At 45.5% G+C, this 25016-nt stretch overlaps 1 protein-coding gene across 1 annotated transcript in view; it reads left to right on the top strand.

The window, feature by feature from the left end:
* The window catches only part of ABCA13 (ATP binding cassette subfamily A member 13), a 2251223-nt gene that overhangs the window by 495241 nt on the left and 1730966 nt on the right, over positions 1–25016 (top strand). Inside the window, exon 22 of the mRNA XM_069613428.1 lies at positions 17997–18134. Coding sequence (XP_069469529.1) covers positions 17997–18134 — 138 coding nt within the window. The remainder of the gene's footprint in view (positions 1–17996; positions 18135–25016) is intronic.

Below are 25016 nucleotides of genomic sequence, written 5' to 3'. Positions count from 1 at the left end.
AATCTCCATGCATCTATTCGCTCTTGCAGAAGGCCAAAAAGGCTAGTACCCACCTTCCCAGATTCCCAATTGTATATATTGATTATTAAAACCCTGGAATTATCAGTGCATCTCATATACAACTCTGGGAAGTCTCATAGAAGAGGCTTAACCAAAGTGCAAATGTCAGGATCTTATGACATGGTTCCAATGGTCAGCACACTAGTTTCGATGAACACAGATCGTATAGCCGTCTTCCTCAGGGCCACAGAAATAGCTGTATAATGTCAGGTAGATAAGTGAAAATATAAATGTACTGCTTGCAATTCAAATTAATTCTTGAGTTCGAAAATGAGCAGACATGGCAACAATGAGGAAACTCGGAAAACCTCAAGCACAGCAGAATGCAATGTTACACAGTCAATTGTCAGCAGCCAGAACCTTTATTTCGCAGTTCGAAGTCGGACAGAGAGAATCCCCACGCTGAAGTGATGAGCAAGACATTGCATAAATTGAAGATTTCAGGAACCTCAAGTGAGATAGTGTGAGAGAGAAAGAGAGGGGTGGGGGTGTTGATTGACCGATGCAATTTAAGAAAGTGAATTGCGACCTACCTGCATAAGGGCAGAAGTAAGTGTGCAGGGTGTCACGGAGTACCCCCTTCTCACCTGAGACCGATCCTTGCTGGACTCCGTGTGCGGTGTCTTCTTGCGGACAGACCTGGACTTGAATAAGGCTGAGCGAGTCTCTTCCGACTCCAGTGTGCGTTTAAGATTCCGGGATGCAGCAATCCAGAGATCCGGGAAACGAAGAAGACGTGCTGATGGCGCACGAGTCCAGGAAGCAAGAGGGAAAGGGGCAAGGAATGGAAGTTGAAAAGCTAGGAACCAGGAAAGCAATATTGCGAACTACGGAGCACACGTCTGATCGCTACTTGGCAATAGCATTGAGACGCGCGGAGCCGCGGGGGCGCCGTCTATTAGTAGAATACATTATGTCCAACGTATAGACCGCGGAAGGCATGTCACGCTGGACGGCCATGTTGGGAGTGTCAGGGAATGCAAGGCCTGTTGCGATAAGGACCAGGAAGACCAAAAGGGGCGTGTCCTGTGGGTCATGACACAGGGAGGACACCAGCCTTTTTTGCCTTGCAGGTCCTACTCCTTTTCATGCCAACTAAATGGCAACCCTCTAAGATCTCCTACCACCTCAGACTACACACCTATCCCCCACAGACACCACCGGTACATACATTCAGACCTCAACACTAATCAAGCTATAACTAAGCGCTCTGTTTCAGCTTTATAACACTGCCCTATATCAGCGGCTACTCAGATAACCAGACTCATAGCACCGTAGTCTATCAGACCCGGGGCTATCCCCTTTGGACAACATGCTTCCCATGAAACCCACAGAAAACAGATTCACACTGAGAACACAGGTACCTCAAAACTGCACCCATCAAAACTGCAGGTTTCAAAACTACTTCTCCCATTATCCCACTGAAAACCACCCCCATCTCTTTTCTTACAGAGACAAGCACAGCAAGTCCAACATCCCTGGCAGAAGTGAGCAGTACAGCACCACTTTATATTACATTACAAGCCAGTGATCTCAATAGTTCCCAGTTCCTAGACGGGTATCAGGTCTTCATAGAGTCCTGTCCCAGTGTACCGAAATTATCACTTAGCTTCAGAAATAAAACTCGACATCAATTTTAGCTTACAATATAACTGAGTAAATTGTTATTTTGGGCTATGTTACTGCTCTGTCCTGGACCAAATTGCCTCCATCTTCCAGGATAACAAGGCGTTTCAGGCAAAGCACCCTAGACACGTCTTACGGTATCAAACAGCTGATGAACGGCCAAGCCGAATAGCCCTTTTTACTACCCCTTGGAGAGGTAAGCGTGAGATGTCAGTAGATCTGGATGTAAAAAACCAATGATATATGATATTTTATTTGTATCGCGCTCATACACAAGTGTTTCAGATCGTGGCGAGGCAAGGGAGGGGAACAAGGGAGAACAAAACAACGATCTTCCTAGGCCCAATGACATTAAGAACGTGCACGTCCAGGGGAGAGGGAAGTGGGAAAGTGCAGGGGGAGGGAGAAGTGGAAAGTGCTGAGCAAAGGATAAACAAACAAGTGGTAGTGCAGCCAGCAAGTGGCAAGAGCTAGGTTTAAGGCACAGACAGGGGGTGTCCGATTAGTGCAGAAAAAAGTGGGACTGTAGGGTTACAGATACAGACCCAAGTGCAAGGGTTGCCAGGAGGAAGTGTGGGTGCGTGGCAGGGTTGGCAAATACCTGGCCATGGAATCGGAGGGTAACCAGGTACATGATGCCGGAGCTGAACAAATCAGTAGGGGAGAGGAGGAGAGAAGGCAGAAGCATAGAGGAAGGTATTGAGGTGCTTCTGAAACCGGAGATGGTTCTCCTCAAGTTTCAGAATGGCAGGGAGGCTGTTCCAGAGGGATGCCTCAGCCGAAGACAGAGCTCTACCCCAGCTCGTTTCTTTGAGAAACGACTGACCCTGAGGAAGTTGGACGTGGAGGAGCGAAGGGCTCGAGAGGGAAGGTATTTACGGAGGAAGAGTTGTAGGTATTTTGGATCCAGGGCCAAGAAAGCTGTCTGGACAATGCAAAGGGTCTTGAATTTAATCCTTGCAGCCACTGGATCTCAATGTGTCTCTGGTTTGTGTCAGTGAGCTAAATATACCAACAGGAAGTCACAATGTTTCAACATACAAGTCACCCCACGTGTGTGATAGTTGGAGCAGATTGGCTACCTTTCATAACCCCTCACCCACCAATAAGTTTAACTGAATATTGGGGCTGGCAATCCACCATTAAACCAAAGCTCTTTGTTTTCCTAGTGGCAGAGGACAGGGGTTTGCTTATTGTCCAATGGAGTATTGTCCAATGGATAAGCAACACTGGGTTCCTGGCAGTACTTCAGGTGTCTCTTCAGTGGAATGTTGTAACTACCTTGCACAAGAGAGGGGGTTTACATATAGTTAGACTAGCTGACACTATGGCAACTTAAACTGAACATGTCAGTAGCTGTATTAAAGATACAGTTTCATGCTGGCCACCAGGGGGCGTGCGGATTAGTGCTCCTCCGTGTGAGCTCCAAGCCCGCTGGTCCTAATGGTGGTCTGAGCCCCCACTATATGGCCCCCGCCCCTGGAAATTCCAGCAAAATTGTGGCATTAAACTGCCCTCGAGACACTGATAGAAAACCCGATGGATTATGATGCTGGAATCATCGAGAAATCACTTAGACTCTGATTGCGTGGTGAGCTCCTGGTCCCTCTCAGCCAGTACGGATGAAACCAAAAGCAAGTCCTGAGCTGCTATGCGCTTCCTAACCCCCAGCGACCACAGCAACAAGGGATCGCAGAGGGAGATGTGAAAGAACCCCTGCGCCCCCCCCACGAATACTGGATGAGGGTCTAAGGAACACGAGTCTCCTCCGGCGAGCCACATGTGAGGAAGGGATACGGTGGCAGACCCAAGGTAGGAGTGCAACCCCGGATAGAGGGAGGCGGTACACCGTCGGTCAGCGCGCTTCATCCTACTCCATATCCCCACCATGCCTCACTCTTCGCTATGACATCACATGGGTAGACTGGAGGCACCCTGCAAAGAGACATGGTGCCCTGAAACGGGTCCTGGGACCCAGAAGCTCCCATATCACTGCACAGGAGATAGTCAACAGACCCCTGCTGGATACGTGGAAAGCCCGCCCCGGAGGAGAAGGCACATCGAAACAGTGAGTGCACCTACACACTAAGGCTTCCCCTATGCGCATGTCAACGGAACACCCCTAAAGGCCCCTGACCCGGCAAAGGGTGTATCGAGGGGCGTGTAAAATCCCAACCCAAATGGAGGAAGGCTCCTCCCTGGATGAGCAAAGAGCTGACTCTCCCGTATGATAGAGAGGGTCTATGCCCATTAGCAAGTTATTTGCATTCGCTCCTGTGAGGGCACAGCAGAGATCATGCCTTACGCACTATTTTGAGTGCAATCGAACGGAACCAGAAAGCAAGAGGACTTGATCAGCGCTGGATGAAGAGTCCGGAAGGGAGGCAAGCAAGATTAACACGGGTGCAGATAACTACAAACACAGATGAGAACTGTCAATAGGCTTCATTCCTGGAATCATCCTGAAGGCACCCAGGCCAGTGGAAACCTGATCTTAGTTACATATGTTATGCTAGCACACAGTTATTAATGGGAAACGGAAGTTAAAAATCCTCCAGGATCAAAACTGCAACTCGGTGAGAGCCGCACCTGCAGGCAACCTTAATTGAAGGGGATCACACTCTCAATACACGTGTGATGCTCATTGTACTGGGATACAGAGAGAGAACTGGTAATAGCTCTGTGGCACATGAGATAAGTGGAAGCTGAGGACTTATCATGAATACACAGCTGGCTTGAATCATTGCAGAAGCAACCTGAATGGATAGCGGAGGGCCATAACAGGGAGTTGCGTCCCCGACTCAATGGTGCATACCCTCCGGTGACTCTCAGGTAACACACTACTTAGAGGAGGCTGAGTCCCCGTCTTGTCATGGCAGTCCTTAAGGCCTAACCCCTCAGACTCCACATCTTATTTGCTAACAGAACCTTTTCGGGAAAACCTTAGGGCGCCTGATCCTCCACTCAGAACACCTTAGGCGCAGACTTTGAAATTCAGAGGAACTGACCTCTAAGGTGATCAAGGGTGCAGGGCCCCTCCTCGAGGACAGGTAACCTCCCTTATTGAAAGTGAACCTCGGAAGCCAAAGCCCCCCCTCCCCATGACACACGAGTGGGAAGGAAGCACTCACTTGGTCAAGGTTCCATCTTGGGCCAGTGACTTGAAATTGGGGAAACACACAGAGTGGTGAACACCCTTCCACATTATAGGAACAACACATCTGACGTGGATCAGGAGACCTATGGACATAAAACTAAAACTCGCAGCGTATCGATTCCTCCCGCACCACACTGAATCTAGCAACTCACTGCACGCCAGGATGGCGACATCAGAGACAGAAGCAGCGGTGACCAAAGGCGATGTAGCGGCCCTACTGAACAAACTTAAAAGCATAAGGGAGGACATCAGCGGAAAAATGTATAAATTCACCCAAAGAATCGACAAAATGGAAGAGAGGCTAGAAGAGGTTGAGCACAACCAGACCTCTCTAGGTACACTTGAGACCCAAATAGATGCAATGATCTCTGAGATAGAAGCAAGAGAAGAAGAATTTCGTTTGAAGATGGACGATTTATAGAATAGAGAAAGGTGAAACAACATACGCATCTTTGGTATTTCGGACAAGGAAGGAGAAACCGAACGAGACATGAAAAAACACCCTCCACACGATCATGAAGATCCTGTTCACAGATGAATCCATCGATGAGCCTAAAATCGACCGTATGCATAGAGCCAGAGGGACAGTGGGCGGCCCAAAGACGGTATTAGCACAATTCCACAACTATGCGGAAAAAGCAAGGGTCCTCGAGAAAGCCATCCACACCCCACAGATCCTTCTCGACACAGCAAGGATATCGATATTTCAAGATTGATCATCATTGACCCTTGCCATGGGAAGAATGTGCATGCCACTCACCAAATGATTTAAAGAGAAAGGGGTCCGATACCGCTGGGGCTATCCATTCTCACTCATGTTTGAGTGGGAAGGAACGACAATGAGATTGCGAACAAAGAAGGACATTCAGACTTGCACGACCGATTTGCTGGGACATCAAGAAGGCGAAAAGGTCGAGGGTGGAAGACAGATTGAGGACAGACAGTGGCGCAGACAAGGTCCAAGACGTGTATGCATACGCGGACCTAGGAAAGTCAGGGGAATGAATGACTCCCCTCGTGCTGACCATTGACGATATTGATACCATTTCAAAAGATTGGCCGGATAGATCATGGGATTCATGGATTACATATGCGAATCCGACGGAGATCTGCTCATCTCCTGCTGGTGAGCACGGTAACAATAGGGGGCATGGATTTTCCAGCACGAGAAGGGGGCGAAGTCAGGATTTAAGGCATTTACATCGAGGTACTATGGGCATGTTGAAGACATGTAATGATTCTGAACATTAAAAAGAGGATGGGAGGAAGGGGTTATGAAGGGGCTCTGCAGTTAATAGAATGTTCAACGATAGGACCAAGGCATTATTGGTCCTCACTGGTGGTCCGATTCCAGCTGGAAGAAACAGAGCAAGCTGGATTGGATGCTACTCAGGAAATGGGGAGGGAATGGGGGAGGCGTAGGGGCAGGACCAGAGGGTTTTGTAGACATGCGAGGATTGGTATTTTGTTTTGCATAGAAAACTCAGATGAGCTAAGGTACGAGACACACCACATTGTAAATGGCAACGATGAGAAAAGCTAAAATAGGGAGCTCTCTAGGATCTGTACACTTAATGTTAAGGACTCAACTCCCCCACAAAAAGATCCCTGGTCTGCAGGAAATTCCAGAGGTATGAAATCGACGTGCTATTCCCGCAAGAAACCAAGTATGCCAGGGGTGAACAACGCAGAATCTTACCATCCAAGATGGGAAAGGAGTACTGGGGATCCAGTCCTTTCAAAAAGGCGAGGGTGCCAATACTGGTCAGAGGGAGCCTGAATCTGGAGGTCTCAAAGGTATGGATGGATGTTGAGGGAAGGACACTAATGGTGGTGGGTACTATGAAGGGCCTAACTGTCACTTCAGCAACTCTTTATGCCCCCAACACGAAAGAACCTTGGTTCCAACTGTGCACTATATCCAAGATAATGCTGGAGGCCACCGGTCCTGTGATAATGAGGGGGACTTCAATTTATGGGCGAATACTAATATTGATCACCAAACACCTACTCCTGATTTAACGGAATCTGCTGACGCAGGACGAGCAGCAGTATTGGGAATGATGCAAAAATATGGACTGTAGGATATTGGCGAGAATTACACCCTGATACTGCGCGTTACACCTTTTATTCCACACCACATGGCACATACACCAGAATTGACTATATATACATCTCTGAAGAACTGGCTGAAGTTACGGCCAGCTCGGAGATTGAGCCGGTCACTTGGTCGGATCACGACACGGTCTCAGTGGCGCTAGACATGGGGACTCTACCGCGTAGGCAAAGAAAGTGGCGATGCAATGAGACTCTCTGGAAAGACCTGATTTTCCAGGCGGAGGTGGTAACCGAGATAGAAGAGTACTTTCAAGTCAATGACACAGCTGAAGTACCTAAGAGAGTAGTGTGGGATGCAGGGAAGGCGACATGGCGGCGGAGGTTGATTAGAGAGGGCGCTAACAAGAAAAGAGAAAAGGCCTTGATCGAAAACACACTAAGAAAGGAGATAACACATTTAGATTGGGAGGCACGGACTGCCACTGGCGATAGGGTAGAGAAGATCACTCTAGCTAGGTGGAAGCGTGACAAACTCCACCGCCTCGAAGAAGCCCAGACAATCTGGAAACTACAACTGCTTAAATAGAAACATTATGAGAAAGGAACAAAGGCAAATGCCTTATTGGCAGCTAGGCTAAGGGGCCAGAGAGAAGATAGATGGGTGTCAGCCATAGTATAAGGGGAAAGGGATGCTCATGAGCCCAAGGGAACGAATATCCTAGAAGCATTTGCAAAGTTCTATAAAAAGTTATATGAATCAGAAATGACACAAAGTAACGCCGAAATAGACAAATACTTGAGGGTAGTAGGAATGCCAGTACTCACTAGTGAAGAAACTGATGCAGTAGATTCCCCAATTACGGCTGAAGAAGTAGAAAGCGCAGTGCAGAGGTTGTCTCTGGGGAAGGCTCCTGAGAATCATGGTTATTCGGTGGGCTTCTATAAGACTTTCCTAACCCCCCTCCTTCCTTTCTTGGTTACCTTTTTTTAACAATATATTGGAGACAGCGATAGCACCAGATTCCTTTTCTGCAGCACTGATATCTGTCATTCCCAAAGAAGGAAGAGAGCCTGAACGATGTGGATCATATCGCCCAGTGTCCTTACTCAATGTGGCTGCTAAAATATACACGAGAGCGATTGCATCTCGGCTAGAGACATATATGCCTCGATCCGTACATCCGGATCAAGTCGGATTTATTCTAGGGAGGCAGGGCTCAAATACTATGTGTAAAACCTTACACCTAATGCACGAAGCGAAGACGATGGCAGGAGAACCGGCCCTTCTATCTGTTGATGTGGAGAAAGCCTTCGACAGAGTTGAGTGGGGATTCCTTCGAAGCGGCTTTGAAAAAGGTAGGGTTAGTTGAGAGATTTAGGAGAGGGGTGAATGCGGTCCACACGTCCCCAAAAGCATCGGTATCGGTCAATTTGTAATACTGGCAGTGGTTTACCCTGGGGCGGGCACCATACAAGGCTGCCCGCTGTCCGCAATCCTATTTTCCTTGTCGCTTGAACCTCTTGCATGTGAAATAAGATCAGCACGCTTAGTTGAGGGAATGCAGATTCAGGAGACAGAGTATAAGGTGGCACTATATGCCAATGATTTGCTACTACACTTTACAAACCCACTAACCTCCATCCCCAGGGCCATTCAATTAATAGAACATTACGGCCTCCTCTACGGATTCAAAATTAATGAAACAAAGTCTATCTTGTTCCCCCTGATCAAACCTACACAACAGGATATGGTGAGATATTCGGTACTGGGCCTTCCGATAAGGGATACCACTCTACGGTACTTAGGGATTCATTTGGTAAGAGACCTAGATACCTTATACGAACCCAACTTCCCCCCTCTGCTGAACAAATTTCAATCAGATCTGGTTAGGTGGCAAAAACTCACAATAACTTGGATGGGTAAATTAAATGCAATTAAGATGGTGTGTCTCCCTAGGTTTTTATATCCATTCCAGATGCTCCCGATTAAAATGCCTAAATCGTTTTTTGGGGAAGTAAAAAATACCATACTGAGATTCCTGTGGGGAGGGAAGAAATCGAGAATTGCATACAATGTCTTGACATTGCCAAAGAGAAAGCGGGGGGTGGGCTCGCCTGACCTCAAAAAGTACTATATAGCGGCACAGTTATGAATTTTAATACTCCATTTGAGAAACCAAAAGCCTCTGCAATGGGTGAACCTTGATATCCATAGCTTCGCCCCTACCACCTTAGCTGAATGGCTCTGGGTGCCAAGGAATAAGCTGACCCGCAGGATCCAACAACATCTCATTCTGGGAACTATTTGGGATGTATGGAGAGAGGGAGCAGGTATGCGGGGTATAACCACCTGGCCATCCCCATTGAGTCACATTTGGGCACCAGGAATCCGAGAAGACATTCCCAACCATGGTAGGTTTAAAAAGTGGTTTGAGGGGGGGGTCTCGAGAGGGTGGGACAACTTTGGAAAGGGGAAGCTTTCATGACAATTACCGAACTTGAGAATGCACTGGGCATAGGAACACTCTGTCTTCCACTTCCTTCAACTCAAGGTTGCATTGACAAAGGGACCATAGAAAGGGAAAATACAAAGAGACCTCACCTCATCGAATCACTTCTATATTCCCTCTCTTAAACCAAGGGGCTAATTTTATTAATAAACAAAACCCTGATATATGCAGGGAAGGGGTCCACGATCAAACTTAAGAACAGATGGCAAGTAGATATGGATCTGGAAATCGATCTGAAGTTATGGTCTAAGATGTGTAAGGGAACTTCCTCAGTGTCTATTGCCTCCCAATATTAATTACATGCAACCAACCTCCTCCACAGATAGCAATACGATCCCTATAGGTTGTCAAAGATGTTCCAAACAGTTAGTCCTTGTTGCTGGCAAGAATGTGGCGAACGGGCAAATTATTGGCACATGTGGCGGGGATGCCCCCGGATAAAAGTATAATGGGAGCAGGTCCTCGGGTGGATCAAAGATATAGAGGGAATCCATCGGGAAAGCAAACCTCTACTCAGTTTGTTTGGACTGGATAAGAATGAAGACAGATTTAGTAGGACAAAGGGGCTGATTGCCCACTTGTTGTTGGCGGCCTGTGCATGCATAGTCATCAAATGGAAAGCGGCCATGGTCCCGAGCAAGAATGACTGGGTCAATGTTGCCGCTAGCATATGTTTGATGGAAAAGATCACTGCGGCTCTTCATGGGAGAGCCGCACAGTACGAAGCATTATGGCAGGATTACATTGATAAGTATATCACCTGTTCCCAGATCAGTACAGCCAACATGCCTCCAAATTGAAAAATAAAATCTACATGATGTGGAGATTTGTAAAAAAGTGCCTTGAGAACTGGGACATGCCCGGCATATGAGAGATTGATGTCCTGGAGAGCTTTTTTGTTGGTTGTTCGAAAATGTGAGGTGAGACCCGAATCTGAATGTATTTGGTAGTACACAGACAAGAGACCTATTGCTGGATCCCACTTGAGAATAACACTGTTCCTGGGAGGGTAACTGGAGGGTAAAGGGAGAAACGGTTTTGAAACGAAGTTCAAATGTGTGCAAGAGATGGGGTAGAGACATGGCTCAGTGTCAGTTCCAAAGTAATAGAGTGAACTGTCACAGTATGATAATTAATATGTTCTGTTGAAAAACTTAATAAAACCAATTTTGAAAAAAAAAAGATACAGTATCATAACCTTAATAAAACTCTTGCTTACAAAGAGGAAAATATAATTATATATTTAGAGGCATTAACCAGCCATGATTCTATTCAGTTAACCCCTCTCTAGTAAATTGTGTCAAACACAAAATATTAATTTGGAGAGTTGACATTGTTTTGAAATGCATGGTCTTTCGTCAGAGGCTGCTAAATTAATGTGCCCTGGTTTGGAGCACATGAAAGAGAATCATTCTAGCACAGGGGAAGAGTTGGGACCTCTTTTCAGTTTTTTGTAATGGTATTGCAGCCTTATGTTTTTGATGCGTCACTGTAAGGAAGATGTTAAATACTGGTTTGCTCATGTTAAACTGAAAATTAAATTGTTAAATCAGACAGCTTTGTACCAACATATGTCCTTACTCCATTTTACAAGCATGACTTGCAAATGATGGAAGGGTTATTTTAGCTTTAATCCTAAGAAGATGGGCGAGTGGGTGGGAATGTGAAAAAAAACACCAGTAACAGCTCTGTATCTTAAACGCTATCCATAACTCTAGCTGTACTTTGGAACCCTCTCGTCTATCTTGTTCATACATCATTCCTCACTTTCCTCCAATCAGCTACCATACTTAATCTACTGATTGGTTTTGCTATCATCATATTCAAAGCTATTGGAACTAACTAGAAGCAACCTTCTTTGTGACAGTCAGGCAATGTTCTGTGCTTTTCATAGCACAGAATCCATCATCACACCTGTGCTGATAGGTATGCATTTGCTAAAAGAATACTGATTTCACTCCCCGGCAGGTGGGGGGCGGACATGGCCGGTAGCAGCCCGCCAGCCCGAGCCATGGTAGGCCCCAGCAAAGAGAGGGCCTCTGCAAGGACTGTGGGCCGTTACCGGCCATGTCCACCCTCCCTGTCAGGGTATGAAAGCCATTTGCACTCCAGAGTTCATCCGGGTGTGAATGGCTTTCTTTTTTTTTTTCCTCTGGAGATTGGCTGCCGTAAGCGACACAAGTCTCTGAAGGGAAAGAAAAGGAACCAAGATGGCCCCCGCCATTGGGATGAAGTCCCTTTTCAATTTCTCTGGCATCCGAAGCGGGAGGTGCACTGGACCGGAGCATACAGCTCTGCTCCTGCAGGTAAGTTGTGAGGGAGAGCGTGGATGGGGAAGAGTTTTTGGGTTTGGTTTGGTTTGGTTTGGTGGAGGTTTGGGTGAGTGGTGAGCCAACAGGGAATGGCTCCCTGTTGGCTCCCCACATAAAAAAAAAGCACCACCTCAGGAAGGGCCTCTGCTGGCTGGCACAACGGCCGGTGAATGTATCTTCTTGACAGCTATTCCAGCCACCTGATTGGCAAATGGCCCTTCCCGGATGTGAATATGGTGCAGTCAGCGGCCTCCTTTTCTTGAAAATGTCACCTATCTTACATAATGTTAATTGTTTGCCCCTCTGCCCTCTCGCTTTCTTTGAAGTTAACAAACCCCAAATTTATCCTCTAATCACCATTTGTCTCAAGTCCCCAATTTGAGGTGGCAGTCAGCTGTGTTTGAGCTCTGGACAGTCAACCTAGAATCATCATGAGACAATTGGAGATCCCTACAAGAGTGTATGCCCTGGAAAAATCTGCTGGATTCCTGTAAACTTGCTCAAACTCTCTCATAAAGATTGGAAAAGCCTGCATCCCTCTTTTTGGGAAGTTTGAGCATATGTACTTGCAGTTTAATCCATGGCATTTCACTTTCCCTCCTCTATACTTTCTCCCTTCACCTAATTGCACCTTTGATACAATTATCTAGCCCCCATTCTACTCTTATGTCCATGACTTCCCGATCATGTTCCGAATAATTGTGACCAGAACCTATTTAATCAATGATGATGATCAATTGTAAAATCAACTAAAGTAATCCTACACTAAAAATGACAAAATGGAGGTAGGAATCACGAACTGCAGCCATATGGCTTGGCCTTCATTCATCTGACTATCCTCTTACCATTCCTCGTGCCTTTACTCAGTAGCATAAACCTTTACATCTGAATCATTCATCACCCAGACTAACTCAGGTGTAGTGAGCCTCCTGGAACATCTTCCTGACTGGATGTTATCTGGCAGTGTAACTCATCTAGGATAGACTATCGAACAGTGGTTGAAGTGTATGAAAAGAAGTAGTGGAACTATGTTCCCTATTGGCCTGCCCCGCTCCCCACAAACCCCATCACCACACCCCCTCCCACGCACAATACAAGCCCCCGTTTGCATGCGCCTTTAAGGGAATGCTCAGTGCAGTGCACTGTCAGTGCAAGTTTCAACTTCTTCTTGCACTTTTATTTTAAAACAAAACCATTCCGGAACGGTTTCGTTTTAAAATAAAAGTATAGGAACAGAAAAACGTAATTTAAAAAAGTAGAGGAGCACCGCTCCTGCCCGCCCACTTCGATCACTGCTATCGAAACATTGCCTACAGCAGCCTTCCATTACTCCTCAACCATAGTATTCAGGCCAGGAATCATACAAATACTGCGACTCCAAAATGTTGCTTATACCGAGTATGGCGCCTTTGTGCCGTACTAATATCCCGACCCCCATTACTCCGACTAATGGAAACAGGGTTTGCGTGGGTGTCCTCTGCATCCATTACATGGTAGCGGGGGACACGGAAGGGTAAGGAAAAGAAAAATGAAAAAAGACCCTCCGACACCTGCGCCGACCCACGTAAGTGCGTGGGAACTGACGCTGCAGGGAGTGAGGGAAGTCTGCGGTACACTTCCGTGTGTGCTGCCATTTGGGTAAGTGGCCAGGGGGCAGTGGGCTAGGGGAATGCGGGTCACAGTGGTGTATCTGATCACTGCACCGCGCCATAATGGTCATAGACATTTTTTCCGCGGAATTATGGGCGGCGCAGTGATCACATAAATCCTTCAGGCCATTCCTTATGACCATTTTCAGAGTGATATGCTTCACTATCATTGATCCATCATGAAGACATGCTCCGTTGATGCTCTTATCATGAATGAATCTTTTCATAAGGCCGGCATGGCCAGGACCTCGGAGAGGGTGGTCTTCCAACTATTGAGAACTGGAATGGGAAGCAAGTGAGCAGGATCCCCTAGGCTCCAGCAACTGAGACTGAACGTGGGAAGGTATGAGTGGGAAGGGAGTTCACAGGTTCTTCCCAATGCACAGTTTGAAACACTGTAGAGGGAGGAGCAGAGCAGAGTGGGTGGGTTGGGTTGGCGGGTGTCTACCCCACACAGGGAGGAAGGCAGGAGAGGAAAGGGTCAGGGTAGCAGGATTGTGCCCCTGTATGCAGTACAGAGGGAAGAGGGAGGAAAGCGGGTGAGGTGATGGCAGGTAACGATGCAAGGAAGGATTGAAGGGTAGTTCATATTCTGGTAAAACAGAAGATAAGTTTGGCTATCCTCTCAGAGAGCTTGCAGCAATGGATGTTGCATACTAATGTGGGCACCTTTAAGCATTTGGTTGTTGGAAACACCCTCCTCCATAGGCACCAAAAAATCCAGAATGCTGCAACTGGTCTCCTGCCCTGCCTCTGTCTACCCTCCACTCGTCAACCGCCGCTAAATGCATGACATTTAAATCCCTCTGAATTATATTGCGCACCTTCAACAGACCCAGGCCCACCATGCACTGTCATACAATACATTTCCTCCAAAAGAGTTACATCCATCATTGAACATCTCAGTTGCTTCCCTTCATTGCTCACATAGAGACTTGGCCTGCAAGCCTTCAGTGTTCTTGCATTCCAGCTGTGTAACCCTTTTCCATCAAGGATTGGGGCCATTTCCACACATCTCTGAACTTTTTTTTGCACACCCTGGCAGTAGGGAAGGCTGCCATCCAACTTTTGGTCTTAAACAGTCATTCTTCCCTGTCAGGCACTGTCCAGAACCTTGCAGTGCAATGGCACATCTGTTCTACAACACAACTTCAACATTGTACATGTCTTATTTTGTCGGGAAGTGGTGGGGGTGGGGGAGCAGGGGTTCCGACAACAATAAAGAATGCTATTTCTAGCATGTGCAAGAGCATGTCAGAATTTTTGTAGGATGACTGATTGGTCACTAATTTGTGTGCAGATATTAAGCAGACATCTTGCATTTATATTTTTATTTGTTTGCTATTGGAGATACCATAGCAGAAACATGTGTTTTAAACAACACATGTTACATAAGGTAAAGAGTGATGGCAGTTATACCATGTCTGGGTGCTCAACATTTTCAAGAAGTGATATTGGGTGGAAGGAAACAGAAACCAAAAGGGATGACATGGGTGGATTAAAACAGTACACAACTAAAAAGAATCATATCTCTTCCTACTGTGCCAAACTTCACTGGTTTTCTATTAAAACAAATAGTGACATGTAAAACCCTTTGCATTATTATTCTGTGTAACCATTGGCCCTTTTTCCAAGTGATAAAATAATGTCTGACTCTCCGTGGAGACTCTTTCGCCCATCTAGCTGTGAATTCTTTAACGTTACTAGGCATCTTTTTGCTCATAAAGGTGGCTGTGCACTCTGCGTTCTGGCTCCCACTGTGTGGAATGCATTACTGGATGGAAATTGCCTTCAATGGGCCTGATTTACAGAAGTGTTTTAAATGGGGAAACCTTATTGAAAACTCTTTGTAATTAAGCCCCAATCTGCCCTTCTCAATCTTCACTCGCGGACTAAAAACTTGCCTTTTAATAAAGCATTTAACTGCTTCATTGTATTCTCACCTTTCTTTCACCTGAGTGCTAAGCCACCGTGCTGTGGGTAAAAAAAAGCATGCTATAAAATGAAAGCAACAAAAATAGGGGCACCCAGAATCAGAAAAGGGGAGGAGAGGAGGGAGCAATTCAGCACTAATCTAGGTGAGAAGGGGGATGCGGCTACCCTGAACCAGTCCTGAGCAGACAGCGGGAGTAAACCGGTCCAAAAGAGAAGCAGGCACCCAGAACCAATCCAGGGGGATAAGGAGGAGGTCCCAAGAACCACTTGAGGGATGACTGGAGGGGACACCCAGAACAAATAAGGGGCGCACTTCTAGTGGACCCCCAGAAGCATCCCTGGGGGAGGGAGACCAGGAAGACCAAGAATTAGTCCATGGAGGTTGCAGCAAGCAGGCCTATCCCAGGGGAGGAACACCCAGAATCAGCCCAGAGCAGTATAGGAGAGCAGCACTGCCATCAGCGGCACACGGTATAGAGATGCATTATTCTAAAAAATAGGGTGATGTCTTTCTCAGCAGCCTGCGCTATGGTATATATTGATGGGGTATGTGTAGAAGAGGTAAAGCACTTTAAACACCTGGGGGATATATTTAATGATGGATTGAAGTGGATGCGTCATCGGGCACTATTACTCAGAAGTGCAGTCCTTTAATGCCAGACCTAAGGAAATTCTCCATTAGGCACAATGGGTCCCGGATGTGCACTTTGATTCCAGCGAATGCTCTGAAAAAAGATGGGAGTTCTTTTTGTATCAGGCTTTAGGGGTTACAGAAAACAACCGGACTTAAGAGACCTGAAGGAAATACTTGGAAATAATATTGGTTCTACCGTAAATGATTCCAATGGAATACATGCGGTCAGATTTAATCATTAGAAACCCGGGCTTGGATTTAAGCACCACAATATTTAGTGGGATACAACTGGAAAAGGAAGGCACATTGAAAGCGTTTGCTCCGGAAGTAATCGCTGCACCGCTCTGCTGTCGCATAGAGGTTGTGGGCTGCCTGGCTTTGCTTCGATGACCCACTGAAATGCAAATGTTGCTACCTCGATGGAGTACTCTTGCTATAACATAAATAAAAAAAAGTATTGTTGCAACATGAGAACAATGTTAATTGCGCATGTTTAGGACGAAAAAACAGGGCCCGTAATATTCTGAAATTCTTTTCTGATTGTGAAAAATGAACGTGATATAATGACCCATTTCCTGGCGAACATGCATGAGATTTCAGTAAAATTCTCGATAATCTAATGAAGTATCGGGTAGATGGCACAAGAGTGACACAAAATTGCACACTGTGTACGAGTCCAAGACTGAGATTTTTCAAAGCTTGTTCATAGAATGCTTGGCAGTAAGCAGAGCTCATATTAGATGTGTGTGTTTTTATGTAAGTGGTGTTACAATGTTGATTGCAGATCAATTATGGCCAAGGTGCCTGCAGGGCTGAGGAATGCCCTTAACTGTGGCGGGACTGCATCTGTGGTCATACTGGGATTCTCCTTTTTCCTGCCTCCTTTCCTTATGACCGTTCCCTCTCCTCCTTTTCCCCTTATTCTCTTAACTTTTTCTGCATCCCCTAGCAATTAGGGTGTTTATTTGTTTGTCCCTTCTTGTTCTTTCCCCCCTTTGTGTTTCTATTCTTGCCAGATGTTGACGCTATTAGCTCTACAAATTTAGTAAGATCCGTCTTTTTCATACTTTTTCTGCAGTATAAACTGTTCTTCTTACTTTGGTATTTCCGCGTCTGGATTACGGTTCATGCCTTGTTGTTGGTCTGTCCCCCTTCAATACATCTTTACATCTGCTGTTCCCTTACTTCCTCAGTGCCCTCCGATTTCTCTGTCTCTGGTCTCTCTTCAGTAGCTCCCCTTTCCCATCTGGCCAAATCCATTTCCTCCATATTGTTTTTAAATGCATCCATAGTCTTGCCCCATCCTAAAGGCTAGTATAGCTTAGTGGCAACGCACTCCTCTTGGAAGCAAGACGACGCAGCGCAAAACAGGTTCTAATCCCGGGTGCGTTCTTCTGACTGTCCGTCTTCCCCCTTGAGCCCAATCCTGCTTTCGTTCCACTGCACTTCTGCCTCCAAAACCCACCTTTGTCTGTTCGTTTTACTACCACTCTTTAATCATTTTTGTTTATCTTAACTCCTTAACTGCCAAGGACGAGTATAATTGTCTTTTTTGCATACAATTGCATAATAGCCTGGCACTTACCTTTTGGACTTCCCTTGAATGGAATTTGTACCTCATGTTGTCCTTTTTGTACATTACAATATTTTTGTAACTTCCTATTTAATTATGTACAGCCCTTTGAAGAACACTTTATAAATCCAAATACATAAATGCATTGCTAAAAATGTGCTGGTGGCGTGCCATTTTTCATGGTGATTAATATAGCTCCTAATGTCAATTTTTGAGGCTGATGTGCTTGTTAGAACTCCCCAATCTCGAGATTGTTGGAGAATACTTGGCGAATATTTTAATTTGATATCAAATGTCTTGGTATTGTATGTATATTTTTTTTGTATATTTTGTAATTGTAATATTATGTATGTTTTAGTATTCAGAGGTATAAAAGATTTTGTATAGAGCATATACTGGAAATAAACAAAATGAAAAAAAAAAGTTTAGTATATCTTTTATGTTTTACTAATCCATTATCCATTTTCCCTTTTAAAACAAAGGGAAATATGGTTTGGCCAAGCCATGGTATTTTCCGTTTACCGGGTCTTATTGGAAGAATCTGTGTGGAAGAGAGATCAGAAGGAAACATTATCTGAACTCCAACATGGCACTTTTTAATGAAAACCTGAAGCATAAAGGTATGTGATCAAGATACTGTATCCTTGATTGGACTTTCTCCTGTGTGTGTCTTGCTGCTTTCTGCGTGGCATTGCTCCCAGTGTTTCACCCCTGCATATACACATTAAGAATGGAGTCCATCCCAAAACATTAGCATGAACCTCAGCCAACAAACTCCCATAGTAGATTAGTCTCATAGGAAAAGGGCAACATCCAGTCCAGGACTGGTTGGGAGACAAGAATTTCACTCACAGTAAATTCGATATTTATGAAAGTGAAAATATGTGGGTGGCTGGGTTTGTGGCAAAGCGTTGTTAGTTGTATAATTCCACACCCTTTCACCAATCTGCATCAAATTTGGCAAAGTTACCTGTGAGGACCCTCCGGACATTACTGGCTACATGACATGTGGACACCCCACTCCTTCCCCGGATTTCAGCACAAGTTACAATTTGTTTGTGGCTTGGCGGAGCGTTGTTCCTTAAACAATTCACACTGTTTCACGAATCTGCACCAAATTTTACATAGTTATCTGTTAGTACCCTCCGGACATTCTGGCTACATGCCATTTATATACCCCACCCCTTTTCCTGGATTCCAGCTAAACCCTAAATTTGTTGTTGCGTTTGTGGCTTGGCGAAAACGTTGTTCCATATACAATTCCACACTGTTTCACCAATCTGCACCAAATTTTGCATAGTTACCTGTTATGACCCTCCAGACATGACTGGCTACATACCATTTCGAAACCCCACCCCTTTCCCTGGATTTCAGCACTTTCACACATGAGACGGTTGCCTGATATCGGCAAAACATCAATGTGTCATAGAAGGACCGGTCGTCAACCTTAAAATGCACGGTTTCTGGGACATTTGCAACTCAATGCACCACAATGAACTGCACTACGCCAGGGTGAGGCAACCAACTCTTGCCTCCCCTGAACTTCTGCTCCAAGGTATGACAGCCAGCCGCACGCTATCATTCTCAGTGCAGTTTACTTAAGAGTGCAAGGCACATGGAGCAATAAGTGAATCGGAACAGACACCTACAGGATCATCAATTTTCAACAATTGATGAGTGTTGTCATGTCTGTCCACAGAACCCGTTTGTAGAACGGGCTCTTTTTGCTAGTGTTCTATAAAAAAAACGTCTGTCATGTCACGTTTTGGTGTTACATGTGTAAAGAGAAGAATAGCATTGCAAAGGCAGAAAAAACCTGTAAGCTATTTTAGACTACTTTACATTGTGTTGGCCTACACCGAGTGCTTTAATTATAGCTTCTGGTTGGCGCTTTATAGCTAACAGTGGGAGTTAAAGATAAGGTTTAAGATGTATGGGATGTGGCATACGACAAACAGTGCCCCATACAGGCATCAATAAGTGCAACAAAATACTACATTAAAGGCAGTCCGAACTTATTTTGTAGGCTCGTATGGTCCTTATGTTTCATCTCAAAGGTTGCATTTTAGCGGTACATAATTAGGCCCCAATGTTGGTATAGAGTTTGCAGAGAGCGCTTGCTGCAGAGCAGGGGCAGAAAGAGGCGACCTGCTTAGGCAACAGAGTGTTAACTCCGAGTGGCCCTCCAGCATGAATTTGGCTTAGTGATTGGCACTATCGCACTAACAAGAGGTAACCATGTGTGTAGTGTTACATACACGCAGGATGTGGCTACAACACAGAGCATGCACTGAAAGCGACCAGTGAGGAGAAGCAGGGCCAGGACTCGGCTGGCGCTAGGGTAGGTCAGAAACAGTGCACTCGTCTGTCATAGTCAGTGGTACCTCTCTCGTGCAGGCCACCTTCCCGGTCACTCTGTCTGAGAACAGCAACAAGGCCAGTGTAGCCAATGAATTTCCTTTAAGCATAGACAGAACGTGTGGATTTGGCAATGCCGGCTTGTTTTACAATTGCAAAATGGCCTTCAATTTATGTAGAAACTTTGACTATCAATACATCTCTTCAACTATTCAGAAAGGGGCATCTAAAGTACTTTGGCACTCAGATTATGCACAGTTCAACACGCTCCATGCACCAGAACACAAAGGGCCTCATTACGAGCATGGTGGTAGCCGTGCCTGTATGTCAGGCACGGATACCGCCATGCGCGCTACCGGCACCACCTCCCGCGATTTGGCAATAACCAGCCCATTACAAGATGAAGGGGCCGGTAATTGCCCTTTCGCGGGAGGAGGTAATGCCGGTCTCCCAATCCCCATTCTGCCCCATAGGGCACAATGGGGGTTGGGAGCATGGTTCCATGCACCAGAACACAATGGGCCTCATTACGAGCATGGTGGTAGCCGTGCCTGTATGGCAGGCACGGATACCGCCATGCTCGCTACCGGCACCGCCTCCCGCGATTGGGCAATAACCAGCCCATTACAAGATGAAGGGGCCAGTAATTGCCCATTTGCGGGAGGAGGTAATGCCGGTCTCCCAATCCCCATTCTGCCCCATAGGGCACAATGGGGGTCGGGAGCATGGTTGCACCGGCACCATTTAGAGCGGTGCCGGTGTTATCCCGACTTCTGCTCGCAGGTGCCGCACAACCCACCAGGTAAAACCTGGCAGGCTATCAGGAACCCGCAAGGGAAGCTCGGAATAAGGTGGTACGGTATGGACGGTGCCGATGCCAAACCGGCACAGTCCATACCGTACCACCAGGGTCGTAATGAGCCCAATGGCTCTTATTTGAAAGTAGGGCAGCAGGACTAGGAGAGTCTCACACATGCATGGAAATGTTCCACTTTGTAATATGTAACAAACAAAGTCGTTTCCTATGCAAAATCTCTATACGGTTGGAAGATTTGACAAGAGAGTATCTGCTTAACATTCAGATCAAACTGTCGTCATCAATGAATGACCATGACCTTAACCAGAGGAGTGAGCCCTCCCCTGCATTGGCTACGTCTCTTCCTTAACTAGTGATAATTGGTATGGTGCTGGGCTGCTCCTCTAAGTTATTGAGTGACTGTTTAGTTTCTTTATTTATACCGTGCATCGAACCCTGGGGTAACTGTGTCCTTGACCTGGAGAGGGAGCCCACTTCTGGACTGGCTATGCATTTTTCCTAGGCAGTGATAATTGATTCGGCACTGGGCTCCTACTCCAAATCAATGAATGACCTTGCTTTGCCCTTATCCTTAGGAGGAAGCCAAGCTCTGCTACATTTCTTCCTTATCTAGTGAGAATGAATCCAGTTCTGGGCTGATACTCCGAGTGAATGAGTGACCATGACCTCTGGGTTGGCTAGGTCTCTATCCTAGTTAGTGAGAATTGAGCCGGTATGGGGTTGCTCCTCTGAGTCAATGAGTGACCGTTCCGTAACCTTTAGCAGGGAGCCCAACCCTAGTTTGGCTATGCCTCTTCCCTAACTAGTGATAATTGATCAGGACCTGGGCTGCTCGTCAGAGTCCAGTGAGCGACCATGACCTTACCCTGAAAAGGGAGCCCAACTCTGGGTTGGCTATGTCTCTTCCGTAGCTAGTGATGATTTATCCAGTACTCGCCTGCCCTCAGAGCTGCTCACCCACCGCCCACACACATCTAAATAAATAGAAAATCAAAGAGGTGCGCAATTAAATACAGGCGAAATATGATATGATTATTTTATTTTTCTTGCATCCTTCTATAGTGGGATTTTAAATGTTTTGTTTCTAGCAACACTTCATTGCAAGAATCAATCCTGCCTCCTAAAGGTATTCTGAAGTGTCTAACACCCCCCTCATGGATTATTTTCGATTGCAAGGTCTCCTAATACTTTTACCCCCTGCCTGTGAAGTTTCGTGCCTGACAACACACGCATAGAAAGACATAGAAGCAGTCGCAAAATAACATCTGGGAATCACATGTTTCAGCCTTTATAATGAAATATGTGGTACTGGGACAAACACGTCATCTCTGTGTGAATACAACGAACATGTATGTAATGCCATGAAAAAGCCTGCTGTACTACTGTTTAGAATTGCAATCACGTGCCCCCCGCTTCCTGTGGACCCATCCATTTCACCATAGCCCTCTGTGTGCTGCGCATCATGACTAAAATGGTCTCTTTAACACGCTCTGCTGCCCCTTGGAGCAATGTCCACGCTATGTGAAGAGCCAGAAACATAATCATTATTAAAGAAAAAATGCATAGTATCGATTAGCCATAAACATGCTACCCGGGGATAGGCGTGCTCAGAGCTAATACATAATGATTTTAGACATCTCATCGAGTTGCATACCCAGAAGCATGCTTGCTACTAACATTTTTAAAAAGTGCTTAAGACAATAAACTATTGCATGGGATTTTGCACCAAAAATACGAGTTGTGTGTAAATGTAGCAGGTTACATATCTCAAAAGGATATGTATATATACACATTTATATATGTAAATCAACTAACTCCTCACACCTAAAATCTTGCATCCTCACACCTCCCACACTCATTCTGGTGACCACCAGGACTAGTGTACTTAACAGATTCAGGCCCTCTCCATCTTCTATTCACAACCATTCGGTAAAGTTTTGCATTCCACAATCCTGGGGCTGCCCACATGACCTACCACAAACAACATAGAGGTGTTCATATCGACACAGGTAATGGCCACTTCCGAACCGCATCCATCAACACCAAAGTTTTCTGCGTCTGCCTTCCTGCTATCCGACTAACACACCCTCCCTTCCTTTCTTACAGAGCCATGTGCTGCAAGGCCTACATTATTGGCAAAAGGGCGCTATATAAAACCACTTTACATTACATTAATATAGGGCCCGAATCATGGAATTTTTTGCACGGTTCAAAATGACTTTGCACCGCGGAAAAGGGACTTTGCACTGCAGACACAAACCCTGATTCATGGAACTTTGCAAAGTGTATTTTTGCAGTGCAAAGTTAGTGGAAAGTCATTTTGTACATGGCAAACAGGGATAGTGAAAAAATCACAATAATTGACCTCTTTGCAACAATGCAGTTTATTCCTCAATCGTACAGAAATACTAAAATTAGTGCATTTGATCCCACAACTAATTTCTACAAAGGATGTGGCACATGTGGTACTCACGGACGAATTGGATGACATCATCTGGGCATGCCTACACTTGATGAATATGCATGCTGTGGACGTCATTATGTCATCTGCATCCAGTTAACCTAAAATGGGGTTTTCCTTTGAAGTGGGGGCTCCGTAGGAAAGCACAGTCAAATAAGATAAACAAACGGTGGCAAGATTGTCAGTGGGCTCTGAGGTGATACGATCTTACCACGAGGAGCACATCGCTTATCACCCCTCAGATGCTGCTGTACAAGAAGGTTGGGTGTAGATCCCTCGGGATTTGAGTCACCGACAATTCTGAAATAATGAGAAATAATTTTTAACTGCGACTCTCAGGAACACCCGTGGTCCTAGGCATATCTTTCATAGGAGAGAAGATATTAATAACTTGCTCAGCACAGATATTTACGCCGTACAGGAGACCTGCATTGCATCAACAGTTAACATTCATGGTTATAACGTTTTATGTAGACAAGCACCTAAGGGTCGGGCTGGGAGACCAAAGGGGGCGGGGGGGACCGGAGAGGGCTGTTTATTGGTGCTAAAATGACCACTGAGGTGTGCCAATACTTTACTGCTCTGAGAGACGCTAATGTATTATTTGCACAAATCACATTAAGTATGATCAATTACACTTGTCAAGTGCTTCTGATCAACATTTATGACCTCCCTGGGGGGGCAGTCTTCTAAGCGAATCATGGGATATCTTGTAAAAGTTGGAACTGAGTAGCAATGGAATTATCCTGATGGGGAAATTGTCTGTTCTGTTTTTAATGCCTATTGCCAGAAATCTAAGATCACAATTGAAAGTGAATCTAGGCCCAGAGAGTACAAGGGGGAACCTTCAACTAGAATAGGGAGTTAGATGGTATGGGTTTCTACAATCTTATGACCTTCATTTTACAAGTGCTCCTGTCAACAATGAATCACCATCTTACTATACTTGGGTCGATGGTCAAGTGCGTAGTGGAATAGATTACAGTATGTACTCAGTAGACCTTCTTGGGGACCAATAATTCACACTGTGGTGGTCACTGAACTAAATGACCATAAAATACTAGAGCTGAAGATTATCAGGTATAGGTAAAAAGCAATGTGACCATCTCATGGGCCAATATGAAATAAATAACCAAAGTAATAGAATCAGCTGGAAAGAGCATGACATCGAAGAGTTAAACGATAGATTGAATAAAGATCACTTGCTCATGAATGTATTGGAGAATGCAAGCATAGATACAGTGATTGGGTATTTATCTGACATGGCTACTCTATGTGGCACAGGGAAGCAATTGGCAAAGGCTGCCCGAACCCATCAAATAGGCACAGCTTTCACACAGCCATCGCAGAGAAAAAGAGATGGTTGCACCACAGCAAGTGCCAATTACTAAAGATGATCGAACGTTTCTGAGCAGAATGGGTGAGAGTAGATTGTGGCAATCCATACTAGATATAAGAATTGGAGGCATGCACCTAGATGCTCTTTGAGCACTGCACACTGGCCTAATAGGTTTTGTCTTCTTTGACAACAGGAAAGTAAGTCCTTTTGGAGAGAACTGAGTAAATATTAACATAACGAGGTGAAGAATGATGTGAATCCTATAAATGCTGAATATTGGGTTGGGTCCATAGAGTCCCTTCGTGGCAAGCAAAACACTGTGACATCCTCTAAGTTTGAAACAGAGACTGTTCACAAGCATTATGAATTTAGTACAACACTAGATGATATAGCAGAAAAAATGCACGAGATAAAATAGTCCAAGGCACCCGGCCCTGATGTTCTTGCTAACACAGTGATCAAAGGGGACCCAAAACTTTGGGTTAGGTTATTACATAAGCTGTTTTACAGGTGCTTTAGGGTGGGAC

Source organism: Ambystoma mexicanum, chromosome 5p (genome assembly GCF_040938575.1).
Source record: "Ambystoma mexicanum isolate Mex_15411 chromosome 5p, UKY_AmexF1_1, whole genome shotgun sequence".
Lineage (NCBI taxonomy): Eukaryota > Metazoa > Chordata > Amphibia > Caudata > Ambystomatidae > Ambystoma > Ambystoma mexicanum.
The sequence above is the reverse complement of the archived record's forward strand: the minus strand, read 5'-3'. Positions and strand labels throughout refer to the sequence as shown.